The sequence below is a fragment of the Bombina bombina genome, chromosome 2 (assembly GCF_027579735.1).
Source record: "Bombina bombina isolate aBomBom1 chromosome 2, aBomBom1.pri, whole genome shotgun sequence".
Classification (NCBI taxonomy): domain Eukaryota; kingdom Metazoa; phylum Chordata; class Amphibia; order Anura; family Bombinatoridae; genus Bombina; species Bombina bombina.
In genome coordinates this window covers 772,991,324-773,018,109 of record NC_069500.1, presented here as the reverse complement: position 1 = coordinate 773,018,109, position 26,786 = coordinate 772,991,324, and the positions used below count along the sequence as shown (strand labels likewise).

The window sequence follows — 26,786 nt, the reverse complement described above, 5'->3', positions numbered from 1 at the left end:
TCAAATAAATAAAAGTTAAGTTTTACACTCTGGAAGTAAACGCTGTATATGAGGTTAAGACAGTGAGTGCTAAAACCGCATTCTTTTGTGGAAGTGACTCTATCACCTCCACTTTTTGTATGTAAAATACTGCATTTCTGTCTCCTTATACAGAAATGTACAGAAAATCATTGAGTGAGATACAAGGCTTTAAATGTAAACCTTTACTTTTTTGATTACTTGCAGACCTGACAGATCTCACATTTGCAGTTCTTAGTGAAAAAGTTTTAATGAATCCAGACAAGAGTCATTATAGTGCACCTTGGTCCTTAGAGGCAGAGTTGTTAAACATGCCTTTGTCATTATTAATGCTTTGCTTCCACGAGAGACTGAGCCCTTAAATATATCAATATAGTAGTAAACATTTTTAATTTGACCCAGTAAATATAAAACATTGCCAGGGCGGCATTGTTACCCAAGGCAGTACTGTCCTTTATACGTATATTATAAACAACTCATTACACATAACCAGCTTTTTATTATAATCTGTAAAGGGAAGTACCAGATAATGTAGGATATATTTTGCTTTACTGCAAATCTATTACAGGTGTATTTTAAGTTGAAAGTATTTACTAAAAAAACAGCTGGTTTAATTGCAGCCATTCAGACCTATAAAAAAACATTGTTTAGGTGGGATGTCTTATTCTTTAATCTTATGGCTTTTTAAATTAAAAGCATGTGGCAAATACAATGTAGTTTTACACTGATTAGCTATCCTCCTCTCTGATCTGTTTTTCATCACCCACGTGAAGTCATTGTATATAGATTGCAGGGTTAACCCTTTCACAGCTACTGCAACAGAAAACAGGTTACATTGATGACATGGGGGTCACTCTGCCTGCAAAGTAAGTGCAGCAAACAGACTTCCTAATTTTCTCGCCGAGCGACCCAATTGCTCAAATTAAACTACCTCATAGGTTATTGAAAGTTAAATATTACAGAACCAACATTTCAGCCTCTAAAAGCATGCCTATGTATTTTATAAATGTCATAGACCATATCAGATGAGATGAGGATAATATTAATGCAAAATAGTCAAGTAATTGATATTTCCAGCAAACTCTCACAAATTATTACTGTTCATTCCCAATGATGTCAATGGAAATTTTCAGAACATTATAGTTTTTATATTCAGTTTTTACGAATTTGTATGTATGCAAATATTTGGTGGTTTTACTGAAACAAAGGTAAAGTTGTCACCCTTTCAGTTTTTCAGAGGTTGTCTTGATTGTCTTTTATTTCCTGGGGGCCTCCTAGCTGAAGAACTAGTTATGGGATAAGGTACAATTTGTGGGGGTTGTTCACTCTCTTTCATTTCTTGTCGAATTTCACGAAGGGTATCCCCAGGATTGTTGAGCAGGCGCTGGAAGAAGCTCTCACGTGTAACTGGTTTCTCTTGGCATCGGAAAGTCAGAGCTATACCCATCTGGGACTTCATCTCCCTAGAGAAACCATCTGAGGTGCCATCAAAGCATCGCCCAATAGCAATTTCTTTTGCAAGATGTGGGTTCTGATCAGTTACAGTATAGATACCATAGTTATGTCCTAGAGGATCAACAGGAGCCAGCATACTAAATGAACCAGTATCATTTCCTATTGCAAGTGGAGGGTGGCGAGCAAGATACTCTTTTAGGAGGCTGTTGACCTCTGCAACACGGCAACTGCCTTGTGGAGCTACTACAACTAGAGTACGATCAACTAAATTCTGATCATAAAGCATCCCACTGCACTTGAACTCCAGGCAAGCTGCAGATGTGCTTTCCACTTGCAAGTCTCTTACCGTCCTGATGTCCCTCAAGCCATACAGATGACCAGTAGTCCTTGGGTGGCTCCCTCCAATATTGCGGGACCGGACCATGTAATCTTGTGGACCCTGAATCCTCACCTTCATGTAGCAGGCTCGGAATTCTTGAGGGTTAGGCCACCAGGAAAGGTACCCACCAATCCATGAAGTTAAGTCAGACTCATCAAAAGGAACAACATTGTATTCATATTTGTCTTCTTCCACCCGATAGAATCGAAAATGGTTGTCTGAGACTGGTGCTTCTTCACATCCACGAAGGTTTCTATATGAATAAATAGGACCTCTTGTCTCCTCAAAATTGTTTGAGTTTGGCTTTGCAAGATTAACTTTGAAGGCTGTCTTTTTATACGCTGAGTCTTCATGGTCAGTCCTTTCATACCCCAGCTTGGATAAATAGGGTTGAGAAACACCAATAACATTGGGATTCAGTTTAGGTGAAGATGGTGCAGCTTCAAGTTCCTCTCCACCCATTATGGCAGTGACATATGCAGTATAAGCATCTGGTCTCTGAGCATCACAGAAAGCTGGGAGACAAGCCCCATTCCGTCCAGTGATCACACTGTCAAATCGACCCCAAGCTCTTGGGTTAGATGAGAATCCTGGCATAGGCTCTAGGTTTATCAAGGTTATAACAACCCCTTCTAGCTGTTCATTAGGTATAAATTTGTCATTCATATAGGCTCTAACTTTAACAAAACACCGTCTATTTTCAGGCACATCCAAGTTGAACAGACGTCTCTCTTTTATCTCCAGCTGACCAATCAAAAATGTCCTCTCCTCCCTCCTTTTTCTCCGGCTCTCTCTTGCTACTTGGAAATTACTTTCTTCTTCCCAGAGACCAGTCTTTGGGTTCAAGGACCAGAGCTTCATTTCTTTAAGGTGCTTTGGCATCTTAACTTGCTCTGCATTGAGATGTACTTCAACTTTTCCAATCTGGAGCGGGACATTGGTTGCTTCTTCTTTAAAGTCCACTGCAAACATCCCATATGTCCTCAATGGGGATATATCTCCATCTCTGCTTACAAAATTAAGGTCACTTGAGGCTGCAGATGCAGTGCTAATATTCCTTGGATCAAGAAAGGTAACACTTGCCTTAACAGTACCTTTGTAGGATTCACCATTGCTTCTGGTGAAAGAGTTAGGTGATATGACCAGTTCCCCAATAGGGTCTTCTTTCTCTACACTTCCAAGAGAAAGTATATTGGTCAAAGTCGAATCTAGATTTACTGGGTCACTTTTTCTCATCACCTTAACATCTTGGTATACATTACTACCTTTTGAGTCAAAGGGAAATACTTTGATAGTCTCCACAAACTTGTCTTGAGGATCCACAAAAGTGACCACAAACCTTTCTGTGCCAATTGGAACTTCTATTGTAAACTCCCCCTTGTATCCAGTGAAGCCCATGTTCTCCCTGTTCACCAGGATCTGACCAAAACGTAATGGTTCCCCAGTATCATATGTTGTGACTCTTCCTCTTACCAACACCTTAGGCTGAACACATTGACTACAGTTGCAGTCTGACACCACCATGATGGGCAGCATGTATCCAGCGCATTTAACCTCTTTCAATTCCATCCGATTTACTCCACAGCAGTAATCTACTTTATCTTTGCATAGAAGATCTGAGCTCAAGTGGCCAATGCATCTTGTGTTAGGACACTTGCCAGCATTGTAATAGAAAGAACCAGTTTTGGACTGATAGCAGTCTGTGGGAAGTTTAATAAGGTGTTCCTGGGGTAACTTTTCACAACTGGCTTCTCCTTTACCTGTAATAAAAGAAAAATAACTATGATTAATACATTAAATCACAAACTTTGAAGGATGACATAATAGTGTTGTGAGGATTATGATATATATAAAAAGTTTATTTATATTGATTGAAATGCAACAGACTTCACATAGAATGTAATTATACAATCTCACCTATGACAGTCAGTTTGGTCAAAGAAGACTTGATAGTTCCTAGTCCATTACTGGCTTTGCATTGGTATGTCCCTGAGTGGGCTGGATGAATATTTCGTAAGATTAACTGTTTGTTGTATTTAAGTGTCTGTTTGTCCAGTAGTGTCCCATTGTGATACCTGCAGGGGAAATATCAGATCATTCAAGATGTGATGGAATGGCTGCAGTTGCAAATATAACAGCGATAAATAAGTAAATCATTTTATTTAATAGAATTATGATCCTACAAGTAAATGTCACAAAAATGGCAGAACTAAAAGGTGAGCATAGAAGAGTTCAACTCAATATGATTCCTATGTGTATAAAAAAGGGTTAAATACCTGAAAAGGACAACTATTATGAGTTAAAAATAATCACCTAGATTACGAGTTTTGCGTTAACAGGGGTGCGGTGCTAACGAGCAGTTTATGATCACAGCTCACTTACGGACAGCGCTGGTATTACGGGTTTTTACAAACCCGGCGTTAGAGGCAGAAAAGTGAGCGGAGAGCAAAATTTAGCTCCACATCTCACCTCAATACCAGCGCTGCTTACCGTAGCGGTGAGCTGGCTAAACGTGCGTGTGCACGATTTCCCCAAAGGAATCAATGGGGGAGAGCCGCCTGAAAAAAAACCTAACACCTGCAAAAAAGCAGCGTAAAGCTCCTAACGCAGCCCCATTGATTCCTATGGGGAAATAAAAGTTATGTCTACACCTAACACCCTAATATGAACCCCGAATCTAAACACCACTAATCTTACACTTATTAACCCCTAATCTGCCGCCCCTAATATGCTGCTCTAGACACCGCCGCCACCTACATTATATGTATTAACCCCTAATCTGCTGCCCCCAACATCGCCGAACCCTACATTTTATTTATTAACCCCTAAACTGCCGCCACCTACCTACACTTATTAACCCCTAATCTGCCGCCCCCAACGTCGCCGCCACTTTAATAATGTTGTTAACCCCTAAACCTAAGTTTAACCCTAACACTAACCCCCCCCCTAACTTAAATATAATTTAAATAAATCTAAATAAAATTACTATAATTAACTAAATTATTCATATTTAAAACTAAATACTTACCTATAAAATAAACCCTAAGATAGCTACAATATAACTAAGAGTTACATTGTAGCTAGCCTAGGGTTTATTTTTATTTTACAGGCAACCTAAGTTACAATAACACCTAACACTACACTACAATTAAATTAATTCCCTAAATTAACTACAATTAAATACAATAAAATTAAATTATCTAAAGTACGAAAACAAACACTAAATCACTGAAAATAATAAAATAATTACAAGTTTTTTAAACTAATTACACCTAATCTAGTCCCCCTAATAAAATAAAAAAGCCCCCCAAAATAATAAAAAGCCCTACCCTATATTAAATTACAAATAGCCCTTAAAAGGGCCTTTTGCAGGGCATTGCCCCAAAGTAATCAGCTCTTTTACCTGTAAAAAAAAGTACAATACCCCCCCAACATTAAATCCCACCACCCACACACCCAACCCTACTCTAAAACCCACCCAATCTCCCCTTAATAAAACCTAACACTAACCCCTTGAAGACACCCTACCTTGAGAAGTCTTCACCCGTCTGGAGGACCACTTCGCCCGGCTTCGTTGAGGACTTTGGCCCGGTTGGGTGAAGACTTCTCAAGATAGGGTGATCTTAAAGGGGTTAGTGTTAGGTTTTATTAAGGGGGGATTGGGTGGGTTTTAGAGTAGGGTTGGGTGTGTGGGTGGTGGGTTTTAATGTTGGGGGGTATTGTACTTTTCTTACAGGTAAAAGAGCTGATTACTTTGGGGCAATGCCCCGCAAAAGGCCCTTTTAAGGGCTATTTGTAATTTAGTATAGGGTAGGGCTTTTTATTATTTTGGGGGGCTTTTTTATTTTATTAGGGGGATTAGATTAGGTGTAATTAGTTTAAAAAACTTGTAATTATTTTATTATTTTCTGTAATTTAGTGGGGGGGTTTCGTACTTTAGATAATTTTATTTAATTGTATTGAATCGTAGTTAATTTAGGGAATTAATTTAATTGTAGTGTAGTGTTAGGTGTTATTGTAACTTAGGTTAGGTTTTATTTTACAGGTAAATTTGTCTTTATTTTAATTAGGTAGCTATTAAATAGTTAATAACTATTTAATAACTATTCTACCTAGTTAAAATAAATACAAAATGTCCTGTAAAATAAAAATAAATCCTGAGCTAGCTACAATGTAACTATTAGTTATATTGTAGCTATCCTAGGGTTTATTTTATAGGTAAGTATTTAGTTTTAAATAGGAATAATTTAGTTAATTATAGTAATTGTATTTAGATTTATTTTAATTAAATTTAAGTTAGGGGGGGTTAGGGTTAGACTTAGGTTTAAAGGTTAAGAACTTTAATATAGTGGCGGCGACGTTGGGGGCAGCAGATTAGGGGTTAATAAATGTAGGTAGGTGGCGGCAATGTTAGGGACGGCAGATTAGGGGTTAATAAAATGTAACTAATGTTTCCGAGGCGGGCGTGTGGCGGTTTAGGGGTTAATATATTTATTATAGTGGCGGCGATGTCCGTTCAGCAGAATAGGGGTTAAATATTTATTATAGTGTTTGCGATGTGGGGGGCCTCGGTTTAGGGGTTAATAGGTAGTTTATGGGTGTTAGTGTACTTTTTAGCACTTTAGTTAAAGGTTTTATACTACGGCGTTAGATCATAAAACTCTTAACTACTGACTTTTAAATGCGGTACCAGGAATTTTCATCACAGTGCTCTTTGCTCTCACCAGTAATACTTTGTAGGAGCTGGGTTGCCTGTAGCTTCACAACACATTGTAACCTTCTGTCCTACTCTTCGGATCTTGGAGTATGGATGCTGCACCATATATGGCTTTTCTGCGAAAGAAAGGCAAAGTCAATATAAACATTTAAAGGAACATAAAAGTGGAAAAAGAAAATGCTCTAATATGTTAGAGCAAATGAATTAAACATCTAGCTAAAGTCAGATTCAGGGTAGAAATGAACAACTGGGAGCTAAATACATCTGGTGAGCCAATGACAAGAAACAAATTTGTGTAGCTACAAATCACAAGCTATCTCCCAGTAGTGTATTGATATGCACATATGCTTTTCAACAAGGGATACCAAAAGAACAAAGTAAATTTGTTAACAGAAGTGAATTTAAAAGTGTCATAAAACTGCATGCTCTATCTGAATCCTAAAAGTTTAATTTTAACTTTCATGTTTCTTTATCTTCAGGATGAAAATATACAAGTAGGTTAAAAGAGTTAATAACTCTATAGCTAGTTTTACATTGCCCTTATAAAAAGAAAACAGTAATAGTTAAATGTAAGTGGATATTTGTAACCTTCATATGCAGATGGCTGTAACCAGTGGCGTCACTAGGGGGTGCGGGGGGTGCGGGCCGCACCTGGGTGACACCCTCCAGGGGGTGACACCAAAAAATTTTTTTTTTTTTTTTTAAATTTTATTGAAATTCAAAGAAATACAATGTTGAGATGCATAGATTATTTTATTAGAGGCTGGCATTTGTGAACATTAGTGGGACTGGGGAAGTTGTAGACACACAATTTTTTTGCCCCTTGAGCCAGTGCTGCAATTTCAACAAATAGTTTTCCCGGCTGCTTTTGCTTGTTTGTACTTTGCTCCTCCCCTGCCCAATTTCACTATGAATGTTGTGGGTGTGCCGTGGGGCTTGCAAAGTTGCGCTGCTAGCCTAAACCTGCCTGCCTATCTGTGCTCACTGCTCAGTGACATGCGACCCAGGGCTGTGCACTGACAGACTTGGAACAGAGTCAGAGAGCAGAATTTTCATAGTTTGCGCACCTAAACCTTTTCTTCAGTGATTTATTTTAGAGTGCTCTGTTTATCTTTCATTTGATGTTCTGCTGAGCCAGGGAGCAGCTCTAGGCATGAGCTTCATAATTAATGCAGTGCAGTTTACATATTTTGTATGTGTGTGTCTGAGTTTTTGTTTGTCTCAGTGTTTTTGTGTGTCTCAGTGTTTTTGTGTGTGTGTCTGAGTGTGTTTCCGAGTGTTTGTGTGTGCATCTGAGTATGTTTTTAAGTGTGTCTAAGTGTTTGTATGTGTGTTTGCCTGTGTTTTTGTGTGTGTCTGCTTTCTGGGGGGGGGGGGGTGACACCATGACTTACCGCACCGGGTGACACCAACCCTAGTGACACCACTGGCTGTAACTAGCAGAACATAGGATTTATAAAACAGTTCTTAGAGGTTTCAAGCTTCAAGAAACCATTTAAAGAATGTTCTGAGAAGCTTCCAGAATCATCATCACTGTCACTTTCAAATGAAGCAAAAAAATCCCAGCTTTATAGCAAAGCGTTATTTAGTGGGTTAAAAAAAAGGAAGAAAAAGAAATTTGGGGTTTTCAAATAAAACATGTTCACACTCTTATGCTATAAAATGCAACTGACTTCACAAACTTTAGAGGATACGATAGTTGAAAAATGACATGATTTAATTTGTTAGAGAATGTAATTGTTACACTACTGGCCATACAACTATACAGGGAGTGCAGAATTATTAAGCAAATGAGTATTTTGACCACATCCTCCTCTTTATGCATGTTGCCTTACTCCAAGCTGTATAGGCTCGAAAGCCTACTACCAATTAAGCATATTAGGCGATGTGCATCTCTGTAATGAGAAGGGGTGTGGTCTAATGACATCAACACCCTATATCAGGTGTGCATAATTATTAGGCAACTTCCTTTCCTTTGGCAAAATGGGTCAAAAGAAGGACTTGACAGGCTCAGAAAAGTCAAAAATAGTGAGATATCTTGCAGAGGGATGCAGCACTCTTAAAATTGCAAAGCTTCTGAAGCGTGATCATCGAACAATCAAGCGTTTCATTCAAAATAGTCAACAGGGTCGCAAGAAGCGTGTGGAAAAACCAAGGCGCAAAATAACTGCCCATGAACTGAGAAAAGTCAAGCGTGCAGCTGCCAAGATGCCACTTGCCACCAGTTTGGCCATATTTCAGAGCTGCAACATCACTGGAGTGCCCAAAAGCACAAGGTGTGCAATACTCAGAGACATGGCCAAGGTAAGAAAGGCTGAAAGACCACCACCACTGAACAAGACACACAAGCTGAAACGTCAAGACTGGGCCAAGAAATATCTCAAGACTGATTTTTCTAAGGTTTTATGGACTGATAAAATGAGAGTGAGTCTTGATGGGCCAGATGGATGGGCCCGTGGCTGGATTGGTAAAGGGCAGAGAGCTCCAGTCCGACTCAGACGCCAGCAAGGTGGAGGTGGAGTACTGGTTTGGGCTGGTATCATCAAAGATGAGCTTGTGGGGCCTTTTCGGGTTGAGGATGGAGTCAAGCTCAACTCCCAGTCCTACTGCCAGTTTCTGGAAGACACCTTCTTCAAGCAGTGGTACAGGAAGAAGTCTGCATCCTTCAAGAAAAACATGATTTTCATGCAGGACAATGCTCCATCACACGCGTCCAAGTACTCCACAGCGTGGCTGGCAAGAAAGGGCATAAAAGAAGAAAATCTAATGACATGGCCTCCTTGTTCACCTGATCTGAACCCCATTGAGAACCTGTGGTCCATCATCAAATGTGAGATTTACAAGGAGGGAAAACAGTATACCTCTCTGAACAGTGTCTGGGAGGCTGTGGTTGCTGCTGCACGCAATGTTGATGGTGAACAGATCAAAACACTGACAGAATCCATGGATGGCAGGCTTTTGAGTGTCCTTGCAAAGAAAGGTGGCTATATTGGTCACTGATTTGTTTTTGTTTTGTTTTTGAATGTCAGAAATGTATATTTGTGAATGTTGAGATGTTATATTGGTTTCACTGGTAAAAATAAATAATTGAAATGGGTATATATTTGTTTTTTGCTAAGTTGCCTAATAATTATGCACAGTAATAGTCACCTGCACACACAGATATCCCCCTAAAATAGCTATAACTAAAAACAAACTAAAAACTACTTCCAAAACTATTCAGCTTTGATATTAATGAGTTTTTTGGGTTCATTGAGAACATGGTTGTTGTTCAATAATAACATTAATCCTCAAAAATACAACTTGCCTAATAATTCTGCACTCCCTGTATGGCTAAGTTTCCATTGATGTGGCAAATTGTGAAGACTCTTGATAAAAACATTTATCTCCATTAAAGTCTATGTAGAATGTTTACGATACCACTGGTTTCCACCTCAATTGGGAGTCACAGATAGGGTTGCCACCTCAGCCATGTTATCCTGAAAACTTATGAGTTATAGATGCTGCAGGTGCAGGGTGTGCAGGTAGGAACATGAATTTCAGCCCTGGAAAGCACAAACATAGTGACACTGAACAGCACTATTCATGTTCCTCTCTGCACACCCTGCACTGCAGCATGTATAACTCATAAGTGTCCAAGAAAATATGGCTAAGGTGCAACCCTAGTTACAGAGCACTGCAAATCCCAAGCAACAAACAGCTGATGAGCAAATCAGCAGCAGCAGAAGTAGTTGCAAGACACTAACAAAACCTAGCTGTGTTTAACTGTAATGTTTGAGGCCCAATGGGGCCGTATACACCAGTTTCTGCGCAAGCCTTCAGGCTCGCTGGAAACAGGAGTTAAGAAGCAGCGCTCTTAAGACCGCTGCTCCTTAACTCGTCCGCCACCTCTGCAAGGGGCGACATTGCACAAGCATTTCTTGTGAAATGCTTGTGCAATGATAAATTTATTATTAAATTTATTGATGTGGGACGGACATGATCCGCTGCTGCACTTTTATAAATCGGCCCCCATGTGTTTAGCTTACTGCATTGCTACATATTCATCAAAGGACAACACAAGAATGATGATAATAGAAGTAAATCGGAAAGTTGTTTTAAACTGTATGCGCTATCTCACTGGTTTTCACACCTGTCCTCAGACCTCCCTAACAGGCCAGATTTTGAGGATATCTGAACTGGGGCACAGGTGATATAGTCAGCTGATTAATAAACATTGTTATCTTACCTGCTCTCATCCAAGGTAATACAGAAAACCTAGCCTGTTAGGGAGGCCTGAGGACAGGTTTAAAACCAGTGCTCGATCTGAGTCATGAAAGACAATTTTTGGGTTTCATGTACTTTAATTTCATGCCAGACAATGTACTACTCCTACTATCTAATACATGGAGCACTAACCACAAGATTTATAAAAAGCTAAACTATGGGTAATTTTCTAGATGGAATGTCTGATGTATGGAGTGACCTGTATAGTTTAAAAGTGAGCTATAGGGGCCGATTTATGAAAGTGCGAGCGGACATGATATGATGTAGCCGCTGTCAGCATTTATCATTGCACAAGCAGTTCCTGTGAACTGCTTGTGCAATGCCGCCCTCTGCAGATTTGCGGCCAAGTCGACCGCTAGCAGGGGGGTCAATCAGCCACCTCAGCCATGTTTTCCTTGACACTTATGAGTTACACATGCTGCAGGGTGTGCAGGGAGGAACATTTATTGTGTTTCTGCACAACACTATTCATATCCCTCCCTGCACACCCTGCAGCATGTATAACTTATAAGTGTTCTGTATTTTAAGGGACAGGTGGCAACCCTACTTCAGCTCAACAGAGTAAGTGCTCTCAAAGCTGTTATGCTTCATCTACTATTTTTATTATCATATGATCTTGTGGGAGTTCATCAGAATCTCACAAGATTTAGGAGTAAACTTTGTTAAAGTGAGGAGGGAAAAGTGACTGTGCTGCACATGCCAGATGCATGCTCCCTTGCAATTCCCGGAACTAGCATCATGATTGGGTGTTTAATGTCTCTTTACAATCGGATTTGTCCACTGAGGAAATTTTGTGGTAAAATATCTTCCTTTTTTTACAAAGAGGTGTTCATGTAACATTTTCTAGTCTGCTTTTTACAGATATTCTGCATCATTTTCAAGTGATTGAGCATTTGAATAAAATCCCTTTAAAACAAAAGCCACACAAACAGTCAGGATATATAATTTGGATGAGGACATTTTTTTTTCTTTTGAAGAGGTCACGTGGGTTGATATAAATAGATTCCATTATTAGAAAAATCAGAATAGAAAGTGCTTCATGTGTGAAAAGTGATTATCCTGCGTAAAGAAGAGGAAATTTATATTACATAATTCCTTCCCTGCTTAGCTAAGCTTGAAATATGAATGAAATCAGGATAAAACGCTGAATGCATCTGGGTGGAATTTAATCAGGAATTTACTTAGTATCTAGTAAAAGTAAAATGACAAATCAACAATATGTTGTGCTATTTTATATTTATTTCAGTGGTTGTACAGATGGAAATCAAAATATTGGACCGAAAGGAGCAGCCTCAATCGATATATAGATTTTGTTTATATGTGTTAAAGCAATATAAGGCATTGTTAATAACACTGTACAGCATAGGCATCCATAGAAATGTTCCCTGGGGCAGGGGAACTTTGGAATTGAAAGAGTGAATCATCTGAGTGGTTTTGTATATATTGCGGGTAAAGTAAAAAATTGGGTAATCCTGGCATTAACCGGATAAACATGACATTACCCAAGCGACTATGGGTAAAGCCGATGTAACATGAACATTTTTCTCAGAGTGCATTTAGTCCCTGCATCAAACATATATACAATGCACTTTAATTCACACATCTCCACTATCTTTATTGCCTCCGCCCCTTGTAAACCTCATTCCCAAAGGTTCATTTGGGGTGAATGCTAGAGGACGCCTTCCTTGAACCCCCCAGGCAGAGGCAAAACAAATAGTGTAGATGGGGGAATTACATTACATCGGGCTTTACCCACAGCCACTTAGTAATGTCAGGTATACCCGGATGATCCTAGGATTACCTGGATTTGGGGGATGTGGGTGTTTACTGTCTCTTACCCCTCTCTAGATACCCATGCTGTACAAATACCTTGTGCAAAAGAACAAAAATGATACACACTTCCCAATACACTGTGTATACTATAACATATATTGTAAATTTCCTGACTGTGTTCATTCCTCCATTTACTCACAATAATAAAACGCCCAGGTTAGAGAGACTTATCTGTGGATCTATTTGATTCTTTCCAACTTTTAGGAGAGTGGAACATTTCCTTAAATCTCTATGACTTACCTTGTCTTTTTAAAATAGCTTCAATATAAGACAATTTGGAGCCATTTTTTGTGTTCTGCAAAGTTACTGATGAGAAACCATCCATGTGTACAGTGAGATTGATGTGTCCATCTGCACATATCCCTGGTATTCTGAATTGGCCATATGTATCAGAAGTTCCCAGAAGCTTTTCTTTCAGGAACACCTTTGCGTTGGGCAGCACAGATCCATATGAACTAAGGACTTTGCCAAGAAGGATATGACTGGCACAGGTACATGCACTGCAGGCACGGATGGCATTGGCTGTGGTACATAACTGATGGCAGCCTGGAAGAGATAGCAGGGACATTTCAATACGTATGACACAATTGTACTTTAATGGTGGAAACACAAGTATAGAAAACATAAAAAAGTAGTGACAAATAAGCTAGTATACTATTCCCATCCTAAGTATAGACAAAATGTGTGCAATTGTAACAATCACATATCACACAACTACTTCTGGTGGTCAGTTAAAGGGTTCTGAAGCATCCTGGTCAATATTGTAGCAGAGAAAATGCCCAATGGGTCAGCAGCCCTGAATTCTGTCACTCACACCTTAAAGCTATATGTTCAGTTCTCTTCTTTGCTCTCTAACTATTTCTACCAATACTGTGTGGTCCAGTGTCATATTTACTTTTTTTTGTGCTGTCCTAGGTACTGGAATATCTACTCATAATAATGAGCCACATTTGTCAGCACAACCAAATTATAATATATAGAAACTGCAGTGTACATCTAGGGGTAGATTTAAAAAGCAGTGGATGCTGCAATCTACCCCCGTAGTTTCCAGATCACTGGAACCAGGCGTCAAGAAGCAGCGGTCATGAGACCGCTGCTCCTTAACTCGTCCGCCACCTCTGAGGCGGCACACAGCAATCAGCCCGATCCAATATGATTGGGTTGATTGACACCGCCTGCTAACGGCCGATTGACCGGGGGAGGCATTGCACAAGCATTTCACTAGAAATGCTTGTGCAATGATAAATCATGTCCGCCAGCACAATGATAATTCAGCCCCCTAGGGTCCAATCTATTTTGCTTTCAAATTATATATAGCAAATGTGAGCTGTTCAAGAGGAGATCAGTGGTACCTTTCCTAAGTGTCAAAGTGTGAGTTCAACATTATGGGGCCGATTTATCATGGCCAAATACATCTGTTTCCGTGTGCGCCTTCAGGCTCGACAGAAACAGGAGTTAAGAAGCAGCGGTCTTAAGACCGATGCTCCTTAACCCGTATGCCTCTTCGAAGGCGGCAGACATCAAGACGCTCGAACGCATACGATCGGGTTGATTGACACCCCCTGCTAGCGGCAGATTGGCTGCGAATCTGCAGGGAGCGACATTGCACAAGCAGTTTACCAGAACTGCTTGTGCAATGATAAATGCCGACAGCGTATGCTGTCAGCATTTATCGATGTCTGGCGCACATGATCACTAGTGACTACAGTGGATCATGTCCGCCAGACACATGATAAATCGGCCCCTATGACAAAACTAACAGCTAGAGAAAATGTATGTTTCTATACTTTTTTTTAATGCCTGTGAGGTTTTTCACTACACATTTATAAATTCATAGGCGATCTGCTTGTACACATACACACACGTCCTGTTAATTTTAAAGCAAACTGCTTTAATATAACCTTTTTTCATGCAAAAAAATTATAATCATGTGTTAAATATTGCTCTTTCATTTGCCTGTTAGACATTTTTAATGTACTGTGCCTTTAAGCATCGATACTATGCAAAATGTGTAACAATGTTTCTGCACATACACCATGTAATGTTTTATGTTTTTCTAATTAATCAAGAGTTAGCATTTTGTATACTTATCAGGATATGCTCACATTAGCATTCAGCAATGCAGTAGTAATCACCCAGCTACATGCATTTAAAGGGACAGTCTAGTCAAAATTAAAGAACCATTATAGTCATTTCCAAGCAAATCGTTTTTCAAAAGTTCATTATTGTCATAAATGTTCCCCCATATACATGTATTAAATGTTATTTACATTTTCAAAGATATTTACTTTACAAATATTAATTGCTTCCACTGCCCATAAAAATCTGAAATTTCAGATCCAATAACTTGAGTCGGACGACCGACATGTAGGGTCAGAGCCTGCACAGTTAATTGTGTATACAGCTCCACTGCCCCTCTCCTAAGAAATGTAGGCTGCAGCGTTACAGCAACCTGTCACTCTACAGATGATCCGGCCCTCTTTGCGTGTTCATGAGTGAACGCATTTGCAATAGTTGCTATTGCAACAATTGTAGCGTCCTGAGAATGCTGATAATGTTCTGCATAAAAGTTATATGGCAAATTTTATTACATCAAATATACACTAATATTTCTTGATTCGTCGCAGTGACTGTACGTAAAAGCTGTATATAAAATCATTTTAAAAGATAGCTAAACCAATGTTTTACTTACTATTACTATTTGCTGGACTGCTGCAATTTATTTTCATTAAAACCAATGTATTACTTATATTTGTTTTGTAATATTGGAGTAATTATGTCTTTATTAGTCTTCTGGTAAAACAATATCCCTCTATTTTTTCTGTATTGTCATACTTTTTTGCATGATGACAATTATTAACTCTACATCCGAAAATGCTTCACACTATAAAGATTTTTTTCCCCAACTTGACAAAGGGTTAAAATCATTTTGCCTAGACTGACACGCTAGCAGAGCTGATATAAACGTTGCTAAGGGATACCAGTTCCTCTGCTAGCGTGTCAGTTAGAAACCCCTCTGTTTCAGTGTCAGCGTGCTAGGCAATGCGGCTTGGACATGAGAAAAGACAAAAACACCCATTTCTGGGGCGTTTAGGAAAACCTCCATGTGGGACTATTTTACAATAATAAATGTAAGATTTCTATAATGAAATATACTTGTTTTTAAGAAAAAAATATGAAATAATGTTAAATGCACTTTAAGTAATTTAAACATATACAGCATGAGGACGCTTATTATGGACCTTTAAACTTCCATGATTCAGATACAGTTTACAATTTTAAACAACTTTCCAATTTACTTTTATCATCAAATGTGTGTTGTTCTCTTTGTATTCTTTGTGGAAAGCTAAACCTAGATAGGCTAATATGCTTATTTCTAAGCCGTTGAACTGCCTCTTATCTCAGTGCATTTTGACAGTTTTTTACACTGAATGGAGCTTGATGCCCCTGTTTCCGCACGAGCCTTCAGGCTCGCCGGAAACAGCAGTTATGAAGCAGCGGTCTTTAGACTGCTGCTCCACAACTTCTCTGCCTGCTCTGAGACTGCGGACATCAATTCGCCCGATCCTATACGATCGGGCTGATTGACACCCCCTGAATCTGCAGGGGGCGGCATTGCACAAGCAGTTGACTAGAACTACTACATCGTATTATGTCCGTTCGCACTGTCATAAATCTGCCCCTTAGACGGACGGCTAAAATGCAAGTCTGTCAGAAGCAGTGAGTAAAGGGGGCAGTCTGCAGAGTCTTAGATACAAGGTAATCACAGGGGTAAAAAGGTGTATTACTATAACCGTGTTAGTTATGCAAAACTAGGGAATGGGTAATAAATGGATTATCTATCTTTTTAAACAATAACAATTCTGGAGTAGACTGTCCCTTTAATATTTTTTTTTTAAAGTTTTGTGTCAATCATGTAAACATTGACTTAACATAAATATCTATAGTATCTTTTTGTTTTTCAGTTGCTGACTGAAATTCAAACCTCAGAGCTCAACTCAACACTTGACAGTACAGTTAAAGGGACATCTATCACGATTCAGATAGAGCATACAGTTGTAAACAACTTTCCAATTGACTTCATTACCACATTTTCTATATTTTCCTGTTATTTGTTGTAAAGAAGGGATGCAAGCTCAGGAGTGTGCACGTGTCTGCAGCACTATATGGCAGCAGCTTTGCAACAATTTTATACATTAGCGCTAGATGGCAGCACTATTTCCTGTCATGCAGTGCTTCAGGCATTGGGGGGTAGTTATCAAGCCGTCAACCTCAAATACGCTGCAATTCCGCAGCGTATTTGTGGCGAGGCTGATTCGCCTTAGTTATCAAAGGCTAGAGACCGGCAAAAGTAGAATTCTGTGACGTAAGCTTCGATCCGCCGGACTCAGTCCGACACAGATCGATTCTTACGTCACTCCAGATGTTCCGCACACAAGTGCGGCACAATCTGACTACTTTTGCTAGTTATCAAAAAACTAGCAGGTACGCTCGGCACTTTTCCGGCCCAGCGTACCTGGTTTTCAATCCGCCGCCCTGGAGGCGGCGGATCCCATAGGAATCAATGGGAGTCTGACCGTAGCGAAAGTTCATGTTCACTGCTGCCAGACATCCCATTGATTCCTATGGGAGCTGTCTACACCTAACACCCTAACATGTACCCCGAGTCTAAACACCCCTAATCTGCCCCCCCTACACCGCCGCAACTAAATAAAGTTATTACCCCCTAAACCGCCGCTCCTCCCGGAGCCCACCGCAAGCTACTCTATACATATTAACCCCTAAACCGCTGCTCCCTTACCACGCCGCAACTCTTAAAAATGTATTAACCCCTAAACCACCGCTCCTAGACCCCGCCGCAACTCTTATAAATGTATTAACCCCTAAACCGCCGCTCCTAGACCCCGCCGCAACTCTTATAAATGTATTAACACCTAAACCGCTGCTCCCGGACACCGCCGCAACCTACATTATACCTAGTAACCCCTATCCTGCCCCCCCTATACCACCGCCCTCTATAATAAAGTTATTAACCCCTATCCTGCTGATCCCACACCTCGCCGCAACTAAATAAATAGTTTAACCCCTAAACCGCCGCTCCCGGACCCCGCCGCAACCTATATTAATCTTATTAACCCCTAATCTGCCCCCCCTACACCGTCGCCACCTATAATAAATTTATTAACCCCTATCCTGCCCCCCACTACATCGCCGCCACTGTAATAAATTTATTAACCCCTAAACCTAAGTCTAACACTACCCCTAACACCCCGCTAACTTAAATATTAATTAAATAAATCTAAATAATATTTCTCTTATTAACTAAATTAATCCTATTTAAAACTAAATACTTACCTTTAAAATAAACCCTAATATAGCTACAATATAAATAATAATTATATTGTAGCTATCTTAGGATTTATTTTTATTTTACAGGCAAATTTCAATTTATTTTAACTAGGTACAATAGCTATTAAATAGTTATTAACTATTTAATAGCTACCTAGCTAAAATAAAGAGAACTTTACCTGTAAAATAAATCCTAACCTAAGTTACAATTACACCTAACACTACACTATACTTAAATAAATTATTCCTATTTAAAACTAAATACTTACCTGTAAAATAAACCCTAAGATAGCTACAAAGTAATTAATAATTACATTGTAGCTATTTTAGGATTTATATTTATTTTACAGGTAACTTTGTATTTATTTTAGCTAGTTAGAATAGTTATTAAATAGTTATTAACTATTTAATAACTACCTAGCTAAAAGATATACAAAATTACCTGTAAAATAAATCCTAACCTAAGTTACAATTAAACCTAACACTACACTATCATTAACTAAATTAAATAAATTAAATACAAATAACTACAATTAAATACAATTACATAAACTAACTAAAGTACAAAAAATAAAAAAAGCTAAGTTACAAAAAATAAAAAAATAGGTTACAAACATTTAAAAAATATTACAACAATTTTAAGCTAATTACACCTAATCTAAGCCCCCTAATAAAATAACAAAGCCCCCCAAAATAAAAAAATTCCCTACCCTATTCTACATTAAAAAAGTTCAAAGCTCTTTTACCTTACCAGCCCTTAAAAGGGCCTTTTGTGGGGCATGCCCCAAAGAAAACTGCTCTTTTGCCTGTAAAAGAAAAATACAACCCCCCCAACATTAAAACCCACCACCCACATACCCCTAATCTAACCCAAACCCCCCTTAAAATAACCTAACACTAATCCCCTGAAGATCATCCTACCTTGAGTCGTCTTCACTCAGTCGAGCCACCGATGGAACTGAAGAGGAGATCCGGAGCGGCAGAAGTGATCCTCCAAGGGGCGCTGAAGAAATCTTCCATCCGATGAAGTGATCCTCCAGGCGGCGCTGAAGAAGTCTTCCATCCGGGCGATGTCATCTTCCAAGCGGCGCTGAAGAAGTCTTCTATCCGGGCGATGTCATCTTCCAAGCGGCGCTGAAGAAGTCTTCTATCCGGGCGATGTCATCTTCCAAGCGGGATCTTCAATCTTCATCCCGCCGACGTGGAACATCCTTCTTTCCCGACGGACTACCGACGAATGAAAGCTCCTTTAAGGGACGTCATCCAAGATGGCGTCCCTTCAATTCCGATTGGCTGATAGGATTCTATCAGCCAATCGGAATTAAGGTAGGAAAAATCTGATTGGCTGATTGAATCAGCCAATCAGATTGAAGTTCAATCCGATTGGCTGATCCAATCAGCCAATCAGATTGAGCTTGCATTCTATTGGCTGATCTGGTCGGAATTAAGGTAGGAAAAATCTGATTGGCTGATTGAATCAGCCAATCAGATTGAACTTCAATCCGATTGGCTGATCCAATCAGCCAATCAGATTGAGCTTGCATTCTATTGGCTGATCCGGTCAGCCAATAGAATGCGAGCTCAATCTGATTGGCTGATTCAATCAGCCAATCAGATTTTTCCTACCTTAATTCCGATTGGCTGATAGAATCCTATCAGCCAATCGGAATTGAAGGGACGCCATCTTGGATGACGTCCCTTAAAGGAGCCTTCATTCGTCGGTAGTCCGTCGGGAAAGAAGGATGTTCCGCGTCGGCGGGATGAAGATTGAAGATTGAAGACCCCGCTTGGAAGATGACATCGCCCGGATAGAAGACTTCTTCAGCGCCGCTTGGAAGATGACATCGCCCGGATAGAAGACTTCTTCAGCGTCGCTTGGAAGATGACATCGCCCGGATAGAAGACTTCTTCAGTGCCGCTTGGAAGATGACATCGCCCGGATGGAAGACTTCTTCAGCGCCACTTGGAAGATGACATCGCCCGGATGGAAGACTTCTTCAGCGCCGCCTGGAGGATCACTTCATCGGATGGAAGATTTCTTCAGCGCCCCTTGGAGGATCACTTCTGCCGCTCCGGATCTCCTCTTCAGTTCCATCGGTGGCTCGACTGAGTGAAGACGACTCAAGGTAGGATGATCTTCAGGGGATTAGTGTTAGGTTATTTTAAGGGGGGTTTGGGTTAGATTAGGGGTATGTGGGTGGTGGGTTTTAATGTTGGGGGGATTGTATTTTTCTTTTACAGGCAAAAGAGCAGTTTTCTTTGGGGCATGCCCCACAAAAGGCCCTTTTAAGGGCTAGTAAGGTAAAAGAGCTTTGAACTTTTTTAATGTAGAATAGGGTAGGGAATTTTTTTATTTTGGGGGGCTTTGTTATTTTATTAGGGGGCTTAGATTAGGTGTAATTAGCTTAAAATTGTTGTAATATGTTTTAAATGTTTATAACCTATTTTTTTATTTTTTGTAACTTAGCTTTTTTTATTTTTTGTACTTTAGTTAGTTTATGTAATTGTATTTAATTGTAGTTATTTGTATTTAATTTATTTAATTTATTTAATGATAGTGTAGTGCTAGGTTTAATTGTAACTTAGGTTAGGATTTATTTTACAGGTAATTTTGTATTTCTTTTAGCTAGGTAGTTATTAAATAGTTAATAACTATTTAATAACTATTCTAACTAGCTAAAATAAATACAAAGTTACCTGTAAAATAAATATAAATCCTACAGTAGCTACAATGTAATTTTATTTTAAAGGTAAGTTTTTAGTTTTAAATAGGAATAATTTATTTAAGTATAGTGTAGTGTTAGGTGTAATTGTAACTTAGGTTAGGATTTATTTTACAGGTAAATTTCTCTTTATTTTAGCTAGGTAGCTATTAAATAGTTAATAACTATTTAATAGCTATTGTACCTAGTTAAAATAAATTGAAAGTTACCTATAAAATAAAAATAAATCCTAAGATAGCTACAATATAATTATTATTTATATTGTAGCTATATTAGGGTTAATTTTAAAGGTAAGTATTTAGTTTTAAATATGATTAATTTAGTTAATAATAGAAATATTATTTAGATTTATTTAATTAATATTTAAGTAAGGGGGGTGTTAGGGTTAGTGTTAGACTTATGTTTAGGGGTTAATAAATTTATTACAGTGGCGGCGGTGTAGTGGGGGGCAGGATAGGGGTTAATAAATGTATTATAGGTGGCGACGGTGTAGGGGGGGCAGATTAGGGGTTAATAAATTTAATATAGGTTGCGGCAGGGTCCGGGAGCGGCGGTTTAGGGGTTAAACTATTTATTTAGTTGCGGCGAGGTGCGGGATCAGCAGGATAGGGGTTAATAACTTTATTATAGAGGGCGACGGTATAGGGGGGGCAGGATAGGGGTTACTAGGTATAATGTAGGTTGCGGCGGTGTCCGGGAGCAGCGGTTTAGGGGTTAATACATTTATAAGAGTTGCGGCGGGGTCTAGGAGCGGCGGTTTAGGGGTTAATACATTTATAAGAGTTGCGGCGGGGTCTAGGAGCGGCGGTTTAGGGGTTAGTAACTTTATTGATTTGCAGGGGCTCCTGGGGCGCCAGTATAGGGGGTAGAACAGTGTAGTTTAGTGTGGGTGCTTAGTGAAAGGCTAGCAATAAAGCTGTGAAAAAGCCGAAGAGCAGCGAGATCGGATGAGTGATAACTATCACAGTCCGCTGCTCATCGCCCCGTACTTGGTGCGCGGCTTTTTGACAGATTTATTGATAACTTAGGCATATTTTTTCAGGTCCGCGCCGGCGAAGGTAGGCGAGCTTAGGCGGGCGTATTGAACCGGCGAAGGCAGGAAAGTTGACACATTGATAAGTACCCCTCATTATCTCTTTAACAAAGAATAACATCAGAAAGAAGCAAAGTTGATAATAGAAGTCAATGGGAAGCTTTTTTTAAATTGTATTCTCTATCTGAATAATGAAAGAAACATTTTGGGTTTCATGTCCCTTTAAGAAATGTTTAGATCTAGTATATGCAGCCTATGGATATGAGGGAATATCTGATGCCCTAAGCACATGCTTTGTGGACTTGGCATAAATATCCCACTCCCTAAATCATAAAACGAAACATAAAAGTCAAAATGTAACTTTCATGATTCAGATAGAGCATACAATATATATATATATATATATATATATATATATATATATATATATATATATATATATATATATATATACAGTATCCCACAAAAGTGAGTACACCTCTCACATTTTTGCAAATATTTTATTATATCTTTTCATGTGACAACACTGAAGAAATGACACTTTGCTACAATGTAAAGTAGTGAGTGTATAGCCTGTATAACAGTGTAAATTTGCTGTCCCCTCAAAATAACTCAACACACAGCCATTAATGTCTAAACCGTTGGCAACAAAAGTGAGTACACCCCTAAGTTTAAATGTCCAAATTGGGCCCAAATAGCCGTTTTCCCTCCCCGGTGTCATATGACTTGTTAGTGTTACAAGGTCTCAGGTGTGAATGGGGAGCAGGTGTGTTAAATTTGGTGTTATCGCTCTCACACTCTCTCATACTGGTCACTGGAAGTTCAGCGTGGCACCTCATGGCAAAGAACTCTCTGAGGATCTGAAAAAAAGAATTGTTGCTCTACATAAAGATGGCCTATTCTATAAAAAGATTGGCAAGACCCTGAAACTGAGCTGCAGCATGATGGGCAAGACCGTACAGCGGTTTCACAGGACAGGTTCCACTTAGAACAGGCCTCGCCATGGTCGACCAAAGAAGTTGAGTGCACGTGCTCAGCGTCATATCCAGAGGTTGTCTTTGGGAAATAGACATATGAGTGCTGCCAGCATTGCTGCAGAGGTTAAAGGGGTGGGGGTCAACCTGTCAGTGCTCAGACCATATGTTGCACACTGCATCAAATTGGTCTGCATGGCTGTCATCCCAGAAGGAAGCCTCTTCTAAAGATGATGCACAAGAAAGCCTGCAGTTTGCTGAAGACAAGCAGACTAAGGACATGGATTACTGGAACCATGTTCTGTGGTCTGATGAGACCAAGATAAACTTATTTGGTTCAAATGGTGTCAAGCATGTGTGGCGGCTACCAGGTGAGGAATACAAAGACAAGTGTGTCTTGCCTACAGTCAAGCATGGTGGTGGGAGTGTCATGGTCTGGGCCTGCATGAGTGCTGCCGGCACTGGGGAGCTACAGTTCATTGAGGGAACCATAAATGCCAACATGTACTGTGACATACTGAAGCAGAGCATGATCCCTTCCCTTCGGAGACTTGGCCACAGGACAGTATTCCAACATGATAATGACCCCAAACACACCTCCAAGACGACCACTGCCTTGCTAAAGAAGCTGAGGGAAAAGGTGATGGACTGGCTAAGCATGTCTCCAGACCTAAACCCTATTGAGCATCTGTGGGACATCCTCAAACGGAAGGTGGGGGAGCGCAAAGTCTCTAACATCCACCAGCTCTGTGATGTCATCATGGAGGAGTGGAAGAGAACTCCAGTGGCAACCTGTGAAGCTCTGGTGAACTCCATGCCCAAGAGTGTTAAGGTAGTGCTGGAAAATAATGGTGGCCACACAAAATATTGACATTTTGTGCCCAATTTGGACATTTCCACTTAGGGGTGTACTCACTTTTGTTGCCAATGGTTTAGACATTAATGGCTGTGTGTTGAGGAGTTTTGAGGGGCAGCAAATTTACACTTATACAGGCTGTACACTCACTACTTTATATTGTAGCAAAGTGTCATTTCTTCAGTGTTGTCACATGAAAAGATATAATAAAATATTTTAAATTAATTTGATAAATTATCAAATTGTGCACAGTGATATTATGTGCACACTATCTGAGGTACCAGCTCATATTGAGTATGTGCAAGCATCCACAGTGTGTGTATATATATATATATATATATATATATATATATATATATATATATATATATATATATATATATATATATATATATATATATATATATATAAGTCTGTGATTGGCTGGTGGCTGTCACATGACACTGTGTCAGGAAAGGGAAATGAAACTGTGAAATTTGTCTGAAAACAAATCTGTCTCCTTTGAAATTCAGGGTGTTACTGCATTGTATTTTTATTATGCATTTTTGTAAAATGGTCCTTTAAATAATAATTATTTTTTATCCTTTATCTGATTAGTTAATTTTTTTTAGTCATACTTGGAATGTGTAAATAAATAACACAGTTATGGGATTCTCTATACAGAGTCTCTGATTATCTGTAACAACAACAAAATCACATGGTATTTTTGTTATAAGAAATCATACTAACTTCACTTTCTACTCACGCTATCCAACCTCCAGATATTAGCACACCCTAGAATTTGAGCACAAAATTAAAATCCCTATTGATTTCAGTTGTGTGATGTTAGCACACAATAGCGCTAATATATTTGTGCTCCACTAGCCCTACAATCTAGCCCAGGAAAAATCTACACTTAATTGTTGAATTTGCTTCCTCTGATAAAGTTAAATTTAATTGTTGCTTTTATTATTTCTGGTATAAAAAGTTTAAGTATGTTGACTCCCTTTGGTCCAAGGTTATATGTTTCATACATCCATAAAAAACAGATATTTTCTTACATTGTTTCGGCTACTTATGGTGCTGCCGCCAGACATATGCATGCTCCTAAGCTCATCTCAGTGTAAGGGATTTGGACATTTTTCATTATTACATGCACAAATAATTAATCAGTTAATGCATTAGCAATGTGATTTTAGGGAAAATATTGACTTAATTTCAATTTAAACATGATTTTCTTATAAATGACAATAACACCTTAATTTTTCAAGACTACATAATCTTAATGTACATGTTTCTCAATGTCCAATACACTCTGGGAGCATAAAAATACAAGCCACATATGTGTTTGTGTATATATATATATATATATATATATATATATATATATATATATATATATATATATATATATAAAAAATTATATATATATATATATATATATATATATACACACACACACACAATTATATTATACATATATTTATACACATACGCACATATATATACAATCACATACACAGTAACACACACATATATGTGTGTGTGTATGTGTATATATATATATATATATATATATATATATATATATATATATTATTATTATATAATATACCAAGATAATGAAGCAAAATTGATGACAGAAGTAAATTGGAAAGTTGTTTTAAAAAGTTTAATCTATCTGAATTATGAAAGAAAAAAAATGGGTTTCATGTTCCTTTAATAAGTGTCAATACGGCCTTACTGATAAGATTCAAACTAGAACTTTGACACTAAAGAACAGTGTCTAACCATACGGAGCCTGTCCCACAATTGGAAGGTTTTCGATATTGGAGAGCAGTTTTGTCACAACGGAACTGGCCATATGTAATGTTAAGGTGGCTATAACCTTTTAGCAACTTAGAGTGATTTTAACTCGTGGGAGAAGTCCCAAAAAGTTGATCATTTTAGTGTGGTTTTTAATGTGATTTTCAATTTTGCTTTCATCTTATTGTTATTTGTATTTTAGTATGAGATCTGTCTGAATGAATTGTATATATTGCCTGAAATAGTTAATACTAATTAGTCAAATTTAAATTTTGACTAGACTGTCCCTATAATCATTTAAGATGACAAGGTGCTCATCATCTGTTTTCCCCATAGAATGCAGATGCTGTCATCATGCTGTTCTTCTGCTTTTCCACTTTCAACCCCCTAAGTCTCAGCACTCGTAAGTGCTAGAAACCCCAAGACCAATCAATTCTACCAATTAAAAGAAAAGCGCCTAATCTATCAAATGTACTGTACAATACATATGCCTCAATCGCAATCTATCAGGAGCCACATCTATAGCTGTTTTTCGGGGCAAAAAGGCTACATTTCAATTTGGTGTGATCACAATAGAATAGACCAATTGCTAGAAAAAAAATCCTATTTACCCTATTGAGCTGAAAAATGTTCAGCTACCACAATAGGTTTTCGGCTCACTTTTCAAACTTAGGTTAGCTTATCGAATTCAGCAACTCAAGGCACTTGTTAAGTCCATGAAAGGGCTATTAAGGCACCTGGTATTGATTCATTAAAGCTCTGTTCATCTCTATTAGAGAGGCTGCATACAGTCAACGGGGTACACGTTTTTATATATATATATATATATATATATATATATATATATATATATATATATATATATATATATAGGCACATAAATATATGTAAATGTGATTACTATGTGAAATATATAACAGATAACGGAATCAACAGGAAAACTCACTTCAGGACACCTACATCTACAAATAGTGTGATTTCATAATTTGATTGTTTTTCTTTCTTACACTGTCGTGAAAGAAAACCAGGGTTTTTTGTCAGCAAAAAAAAAAAAAATCTGTAGAAGATATGTAAAGATCAAATGACAAAAAAACATTCTTATTTTAAATTGGGTACTTTTTATGAGGGTTTTTGTGTCTATTAAATCTCTAAGATCTTGGGCCCGATCCGATATGCATCGTCGCCCGCAAAAGCCGGCGACGCTGAAATTTGCGCTTGTTTGGTATCCTATATACGGCGTAACCTAGAAGTTACGCTCGTATATTTCTGCCTTCGCCCGTAGTTTTTTGGGCCATAGGCAGGTATACCAAACCAGCGCAGTTTGGTATCCAATATACAGCGTAAGGACTTACGTGGCGAAAATGGAGAAATCTTACTCCATTTTCACCTCGCCACAAA

General features: G+C 38.7%; 1 protein-coding gene across 1 annotated transcript in view; it reads right to left on the bottom strand.

The window, feature by feature from the left end:
- Window positions 1–497: 497 nt before the first annotated feature.
- CILP2 (cartilage intermediate layer protein 2) overlaps window positions 498–26,786 on the bottom strand; it is a 74,519-nt gene continuing 48,230 nt past the window's right edge. Inside the window, exons 6-9 of the mRNA XM_053702927.1 lie at window positions 12,909–13,214; window positions 6,577–6,685; window positions 3,770–3,927; window positions 498–3,612 (exon numbers count right to left, since the gene is read on the bottom strand). Coding sequence (XP_053558902.1) covers window positions 1,244–3,612; window positions 3,770–3,927; window positions 6,577–6,685; window positions 12,909–13,214 — 2,942 coding nt within the window. The 3' untranslated portion in view covers window positions 498–1,243. The remainder of the gene's footprint in view (window positions 3,613–3,769; window positions 3,928–6,576; window positions 6,686–12,908; window positions 13,215–26,786) is intronic.